Source organism: Zosterops lateralis (assembly GCF_965231275.1).
Source record: "Zosterops lateralis genome assembly, chromosome: 2".
In the NCBI taxonomy this organism is placed as follows: domain Eukaryota; kingdom Metazoa; phylum Chordata; class Aves; order Passeriformes; family Zosteropidae; genus Zosterops; species Zosterops lateralis.
Window position 1 is genome coordinate 48949404 of NC_139763.1, and position 8545 is coordinate 48957948.

Sequence of the window (8545 nt, forward strand, 5' to 3'; positions counted from 1 at the left end):
GATTCAGTTCAGCAGGAAATATTATGTAGGAATGAATCTTTAGCATGATAAGCAGAGGATGCATTAGGAAAAGGTAAAAACGGGAAAAATACACTATTGCTTCAACTAGTTACAGCTGTAATCACATAGCATTTACAAGGCTTTCTTATTTTCTTACAGAGAAAAATGGCTTGCAATATTTATTTGCTCAGGACATATGTAAATTTTTTACCATTTTTAGGTACAAAAAGATAAAATAACTGAAGAAATGGTGAGAACAAAGATCGATTTATTGCCAAACTTTCAGTACCTGTTTGTCTTTGTTGAAGTGTTATAACAAGTGCTTAATGAAAGTTTTCTTCAAACATTTTCAGTGTTTTTGCCCAAGTTTCTGAATTAAAAAAAAAAAAAATCAAGCAAGGACCTGTCTTTATTCTTATAGGAAACTTGCTATCTTTAACAAGCCAAAATGTTAATCAGAAAGAAACTTAGTAACATGAACAAATACAATTCCATTCACTGTGTTAGTAGGATAGCTACTAATAACTACTGAGAAAAAAAAATTATTTAATTTTGCAGGTTGCAAGTTTGCTGTTTTAAACTTGTTCCAAATTCCATTGGAAGTGCTCTGAGCTGTACTTCTGTTTCTGTGATATGATACCACAGCCCTGTGCACAGGGCTGTTTTTGCATTTGCACAGATGTGGTTTTTTGTTGGCCTTTGCAGCTTACAGTGATGGCAGCATCAAAGATAGTGGTGCCATTGCAGCCAAATACAGGAATAGATTGGTTGTGTTATTAAGATGCTGAAATACAGTTAAGTTTTCAAACTTTTTCTACAGCTCCTGACTCGAGGAAATATTTCTGTTGAAGAGTTTCATTAACAGGCTAATGGAATCATTTCAAGATCCCTTTTTTCTAATAAGAAGAGAAATACTGAAGCAGAACAGCCTATTATTTCTATCATAATTTTACCTCATACCTATAGGAATTGGGAAATCTAGAGACAAGAACACTTTGGTGTTTTAGCAAGGCAAATACAAGTAACTGTATTCTTGGCTAGGACAAGTACTCTGGCATTAAGACTGTGAAATACACACTGTTCTAATTTTCTACTTTTTTTTTTAGGGCATTTGATCTAGGACTGCATTTTTAGAGGTGGGGGAACTATTTTACTAAACTTTTTTTTTTGTTTATTTATCAAAAGCAATATGGTGAAATTGAAGATTGCCAGATAGATGACTCTTCTCTCCATGCGGTGATTACTTTTAAAACAAGAGCAGAAGCTGAAGCTGTGAGTATAGTCTTTCTTGAAAATAACCTGCAGCATTCAAATACTATGTTTGTTACACTTCTGCATTTGATAAAATTTAATACTGCTAGCTATTCTAAAGCTATGGACACAAAAGTTTAAATTAAACAAAAGTGTCAGAACAGTATCGTACTGAAATACTTAGGAAATTAAGTTTATAGCAAAGCAAAGTGCAGGATGTAAGAGGGATATTAAAAGAAACACTTAGGAATTGATATTTAGTTGTCTTGGTTTATCTTCTTTTAATTGCCAGTTTTTTTCACCTGAAGACTTTGTACCCCTCATAGTCTACCTGGAATTTCACTGACATCCTGCAAAGTCAAGACTGTATATTTACTTTGGGATCATTTTGGTTTACCTTTGTCTGAAACCTTGTGGTAGTGTAAATGGGATTTGAACTGATTGGTTTTTTTTCCTTTTTACCATATTTTTTAGAAATTTTTGGAATTACAGAAGCATAGAATTGCAGAAGTAACTTCTAGAAACTAAAATCCAGAATTGACTTAGGTTATAATTCAATATGGCTGCATATGGATCATTAGAACATAATACACTTGGCTCAGCAGGACTCTGACCTTACTTGGTCCCTGGTACAGGCATATAATATAGGTATATTATGTGATCCTGAACAAATTAATGAACATAGCTGTTCTGCAAATGATTTTTTTTTCTTTAAAATCCTGGTGTCACTGGTGGGACTACAGAAAGAATGGATTGATATTTGCAGTATGGTTGTATGGAAAGATTTTGTTTTATGTTTGTATTTTGCTCAAATTCTATCCAGTGGAATTTATCTGAATGCAGTTTTCATACGTGGCCAGACTATTCTCTTTTTCACCTTGAGACAGCAGTGAGCTGGTTGACAGAAATAATGTTATTTACAGTGCAAATTAACTGCTGGGGACAATAGTTTTGAACACTTATAGTATCATTTATGGTTAAATATTTTGGTATCCATGTGCCAAAGATGTTTTACAAGAAACACAGAATTCTGTTTTGTTTGTGAAACTCCTAGCTATAGCAATGATGAGCACTGAGAGTATGGAGATAGTATTTATTCTGTGAAAAAGGAGGTGCAATTAATAGTACATGGTGTATACTGACTGATAGGGGAAAAACAGCATTGTACACCTGTAGTGATGGGACACAGTTCAACAGTGGACAGAAGGTTTGTTCAAAGATAAAAGTTGCTGTAATTAGTATATTTGTAAATGAATTGAATTAAAGTTGGAATTTTAGTTTTGGTGCTTCCTGGTATTGGATACTTCTTTTTGCAGTTCCATGTTCTTTGACATTGTTCTTACATAATAAATACTCTTAGGTGTGGAGAGAAAGTTCTGCTTTCCTGAAAAGAAGACCTGGAACAATGATCTGTTTTGTGGAGTATCCAAATAAAATGTTTACTTCTCCCAGATGGAGTATGATTCACTGCAAGGATCAGGATTTATGATCAGTGTTTGAGATGTCCATGCTCTAGTGAGCATTAAAACATTTAATTGTCAACTTTGTGTTTGATTAGACTTTTGTGTCTAATTTCACCTTCTTTTTTAAATTAAGATTTTTTTGAAAGCTGGGTTCAATCAAACCTAGGAAAATTTGTATTTTCTTTAGGATATTCTTACATATTAAATATATTTCCATTGAAATGTCTGTGTTTACAACTAAAGCATTAAGGCTGGCAATTTGGGAAGTTGTAGAAGGTAATCATTAAAAACCTCTGCTGAGGCAAATTGTAAAGTAAATGCAGCTAATATTTTACTTCCTTAAATGAAAATAGGCCTAGGCTTTATGATCATGTATGGTGTAGCCTAGAAGGAAGAGGAGGATTCCCTATTGTAGAATGCTGCATTTTTATGAAGTAGTAATTTCTCCCAAAGATTACAAGTTATTTCTGGACCTAAATGTCACATGTAAGTACTTTTAAAAATTCTAGTTGTGTGACATTGTGATGAGACCATGGACAAAAAGCTCCTGAGCTGCATTTTAATAAGCATGGAATCTTTTAAATTTATCATAAATTTATATGTACAGATTTAAAATTTATACCTGGGGACTTTAATATCACACAATTCATGTTCAGATGTCATTGAACATGTAATTGTTTCTACATTTCACATTATGCTGTACTTTCAGATTGTACTATAAATCTTTTGTGACCATGACGGTTATTTCGGAATGTTGCTAACACTGATTTATGCTCATTCATGTTACTTTAATTTGAACATACTATTTCCAAAGCAGCCACTTAATGCAGCTGCTACTAGAAAGACATGAATATCCCATAAGTTAAAAATTTTTACATTTCAATTACAACAGCTTTACAGGAAGTGGAACGTTTTCCAGTAGATTAAATTGTAATCACAAAGGGGCTTTTTTTTTCAGTTGTGTGGTTGTTGGGTTTTTACAAAATATGTTAAATAACTTGTGGTGTGTCTTACTCCTTCCAGTAAGTTATACATTAATAGTTTTGTGTCTGTGAGGTGAGGAGCCCAGCAAAATAGTACTAGAAACCAGGAAGGTGTTGGTTCAGTACATTACCCACATTACCAAATGATTTGTGGTTTTCCAAGCTTCTTTTCTTTTGAATGTATTTTCATCATTTTCCTCAAAGGATGTGTGAATTCCATGTGCAGTGAATGAAGTTGTTTCATTTAACCTAGTAACAGTACTTCAGCATGAACGTATTACAACTTAGACTTTCTTTTGTAAAGTCATGTGTAACTAAGATAGTTAAACTTGTTTTAGGCCGCAATTCATGGATCTCGTTTCAAAGGACAAGAGCTAAAGTTGGCATGGAACAAGCCTGTTGCTAGTATGTCAGCTATTGAAACAGAAGAAGCTGAACCTGATGAAGAAGAAGTAAGCTTGCTTTTTCTTTTTTTTCCTTAATTTTTCTTTTTTAAGATGCAATAATACAGCTTTTTCAAAGAAAAAATTATCTGTGGATTCATACTTGTATTTTTTAATCTCTTATTTTGGTATCATAAAGTAGATTTCTGTATATTTCTCAGGGTTTAGGGTGTTGAAATCAGATACTTTGCTTTTCCTTGCAGAAATATTTCATTTCTTACATAACAAAAAGCTTTAGAGGATATATCTAGAAAATGGAAGGCACAGGTTTGAACTTGCATGAGAGAAACTGAAGATTTTTTCTGAAACATGGGTTCGTGCCATCTACTTTTGGCACTAATTTCTTAGAGGATCATATTTCAGACTCTAGTTTTCCTTTATAGATATGGCTCAGAGAATACAGGTGAAGGAATAATTCAGAGCATTTTCTGACTTCATTCAGACATCTAAACTGCCCTTGCTGAGTGTTAGTCTTCATCGTGGTACATGAGAGATACTAAAGTCTTGTCCACATAATCCTAAATGGTTAATTAGGAATAGTGGGGCAATATGTATTGATGCAATCTAACTCATTACACTCAAAGTATTTCAGAAAAATAAATGTCACCTGGGGATAAAGTCAAGCAATCATTTTCCTAATGTATTTACTGTCAGTTAACTGTGTTCATGTAATTTGCCTAGAAAAGTTGAAGTGCACATTGACTTACTCAATGACAATATTTTGTCTGCATCTTTTTTCTGTGGCATTCTGGTGGATCTACCACAGAAGCAGCTTCACAAGTTTCTTTGATACAACCAAATTTGGTTAGTTTTCTTACACTTGGTAGTTGTTCACTTGCTGTTTTCTTCTTGAAGAAAGCCACTCTGTCTGTTTGCTTCCTGTCTCCAAAAATTTGTTTGTTTCTTGTGTGCCAGTTGAAGATAGGTGCCTCTCATATTAGACATTTGTGCTTTCCAGTTTGCTGTGAGTGAACAAGAAACTGTATTATGGAATCTTCAGAGCATCTTAGGTTTTATCACATCTCCTTCAGGGAAGTCTTGCCTGGGAAGATGAACAGCAGTGTGTTGGTGCAAGTAGTCTGCATTATTGTGAGGTCTCCTTGAGTAACCACTTCACTGAGACTTTTTGTGTAATGAAGGAAGGGCATGCAGGGATATGCAAACAGTTCAGCAGAGTAAAGGAAAGAAAGTACAAATTCCTTGGTAGGTGAACTACAGAGATCTGTCTTTTAACTGCCTTAGCTAATTATTCCTGTGGAAAATACCTTGGAGTTGAACTTGGATCAAAATCCTTAGCTGTTCATTGGTTTTGTCTACTTGCTACTTACTTAATTTGTTTTATAGCAGTAATGTAAACACATGAAAAAGGCTTTCTTCATTTTTCTGTATCTGTACTGCCATGTTAGTTCAGCTGACTACTAGGCTAGAGAAGGTAGCAGGCTTAAGACTTGAATGAAGTGGGAAACTTCGTCTCGAAAGAAGAAAAGAAAAAGAGTAAGACATAAGACAGCCTAGTGAGATTCTTAATAATGAAACGGGGTTCCTAGTCCATTTATGAAAATAGGAGGAAAGTCTTTTGGACTTGAGTGCTTTAGAAAAACCCTGGTGAGTAGCCACCTAATTACAAAAGCATCTGGTCTTCCCAGATGCCTTATGTTCTACACCTGGGTGCCTAACAAAAGAGTTGACTGCTGAGTCAACAACTGATCTCTAGAAAGAGTGTAAGTAGAGATAAGCTTTTAATCATTGAGGGTTTGCAGTTCAGGGACCTCTAGAGTCAGAGATGCGGTTTTTTTGTAGTTGAAAGGACTTGACATGTGTTTATTGTATTAATTTATCTGGTTTTTTTGGTATCTGAATAACATCTGTAACAGGGAATGCTACTGTTCAACTATGTGTTGCCTGAATAAGTATTTTCTATTGAATCTGCCACCTAAATATTCTCTCTTTGCTTTCTTTAAGATACTTAATATAAGAGGGACACTGTCATACTTTCCCTCAGTTATTTCCTCTCCCTATGGTTGTTCCCCTCTATGGAAGCCTGGCTTTTTGATCATCTCTACTACCACTCAGTCTTGTGCTCTGTAGAGTTCTGCACTGTGCGCTGCCCAGGACTCCTCCTCTTTGACTATTGCAGTGTTGCGTTTTAGCTCACTGAACATCAGGGAATATCAGCAAAGAATCTAACTCCTCAGAAAGCTTCTGTGTTTGTCAGGGTCAGACTACACAGGCATACATTGACAGAAAGGTCAGGTGTCATCAGAGCTCCTTTTGAAACTGTGTTTTCCGTATGCAAGAGCAGCGAAGATAGTAGTTTCTCCCTCTTGTAAAAGAGCCTACTGGAAAAAGAGAAGGCTTAGTTCTAGGCTTTCTTTAGCCGAGAGCATCTTCTCTCTTAGAAGACTTCATAATTTTGCAAATCAACTTTCACATCTCCTGCTGAATTTGGAAATACTGTAGCCAAAACCTGTAATTTCTTAGACACAAAGAATAAGCAAGAAAGAACACAGCTGTTACCTAACAGCTGAGCAGTTTTCTAGGGAATGACATCCTTGTGTTTTAGTCCTTTCTTTAGCTATGGCAGAGTTTGCTATCTTAGGTGTTATCATCAAAAAATTTCCAAGATAGGATAGTTAGTATACATCCCTGTATATGTAGATAGAAATTCAGGCAACTTACATTCAAAGGCTTTGAAGTCTGTCAAGTTACTGTGTTGTTATGGAATGGAATTGAAAATATACTAATACAGTTTGTCTGAATTTCTCTAAATACCTGTCTCCCTGCCTTAATTGTTTAAATTTCTGTATTGATTGTAATTTTGATTAAGCCATCAGAACCAAAAAATCCCAGATTCAACCTTTTTGATACTGTGGAACAAGTGGATTAAGTGCTTGATGGAAACAGACATAGATACTGTGAACATGCAAAAAAACGTTGCTTTTCAGTATAGCATATTAAGTTTCATGGAAACATAGGAGTTTGGACATGAATGGTATGCTGAAGAATCAGAAGAGCTGTTTAAGGATGAGGTGCATGTGTCATGATCATCTTAAAGTCTATTGAAAAAAGTTTCATTTGCCATGTAGTAATATATGTATATAAAACATACACATCCAGTGTACTTTCTTGAAAGCATTAATGTTTACCTATTCACAACCAAATATTTTTCTTTATTGAAGTGCAAGTGCCAGAGATTTGTATTTTGCCTTTTGATTTTTAACATTTTCTGATATAACAGTTATCACATTTTTCTCTTGAAGTTTCAGGAAGAATCTTTGGTGGATGACTCACTGCTTCAAGATGATGATGAAGAGGAAGAGGAGAATGAATCTCGTTCATGGAGAAGATGATTCGACTGATCAACGACAATGCTAGAACTGCACCTGTGTTGCATTAGTATTACCTAATGTACTTCTGCATCTTTGTATTAAAAGGGGTTTTGTGATGAAGTTGGATTCAGATATAGATTAAAAAGCAGCTGGTCAGTTACACATTTTGAGAGATTGATGTTTGAGTTACATTTCAGTAAATGATTGCTAAAGACATCATACTAGGAACATATGCAATGTTTTTATTACATAGTTCTACAGAAAGTTACAGAATTCTTTGGGTTCTTTGTAATTTACTGAATTGGTCAAACACAAATGACCAAAAGTTGTTATAACATAGATAATTTTTGTTCTATTCCAGATACGGAATGAAAATTTGCATTTAAAATCTTTGTGAATGTTTTCAGAAATGAATAGATAACAGTACTAAACTGAAGTCTCTAAAGTTATGTATTCATAATATTGCATAGTAGTATGCTTAGGCTTTACTATGTACTAGCCTTTTGTTGGATTTGTGTACGTATTTTACCTATGGGTTTTAATGATAAAGTGTATGACTGCTTTGCATATAAGTCCTTATGACTTTAAGATGTTAAAAAAATAAAGAAATGGAATGGTCTTAAAAAAAAAAGAAAAAGAAAAAAAAAGCAATAACCAAAAAAAGCTAAGGCAATGGTCCTTCATGATGAAAAAAAAAAAGAAAAAAAAAAAGAAAAAAAAAAGACAAAAGACCATTCCAAATGGCAACCCCCACCCCCATGTTCACAAAAGGAGCTTGAATCACTATCACTTACACTAAAATAATACTGAATATATAAAAACAATCTCAATCGTGTTTTACCTACATTAAGCCATGGTGTACTCTGCATAAAAACCTTTGGATGTTCTGAATTTAAAGTGATGTGAGTCAAATCTTGACTAGAATAGTAGTCCAACAATAAGGAATTTTTTTATTTTTCTGCACTGGGCAACTCCAGAAGAAGGTTTGATGCTGCAAAAATAACATGCAGCACTGAAATATAATTTAGAAAAATACATGAGGAGAATCTGAATACTTAGTAGGTAATATTCTAAAA

General features: G+C 34.3%; 1 protein-coding gene across 3 annotated transcripts in view; it reads left to right on the top strand.

Annotated features, from left to right (window-relative positions):
- RBM26 (RNA binding motif protein 26) overlaps positions 1-8198 on the top strand; it is a 48445-nt gene extending 40247 nt beyond the window's left edge. For all 3 annotated transcript variants that reach the window (XM_083883253.1, XM_083883255.1, XM_083883254.1), the window contains 3 exons: positions 1186-1272; positions 4036-4149; positions 7401-8198. In XM_083883253.1, coding sequence (XP_083739379.1) covers positions 1186-1272; positions 4036-4149; positions 7401-7490 — 291 coding nt within the window. In that variant the 3' untranslated portion in view covers positions 7491-8198. The remainder of the gene's footprint in view (positions 1-1185; positions 1273-4035; positions 4150-7400) is intronic.
- Positions 8199-8545: the final 347 nt, after the last annotated feature.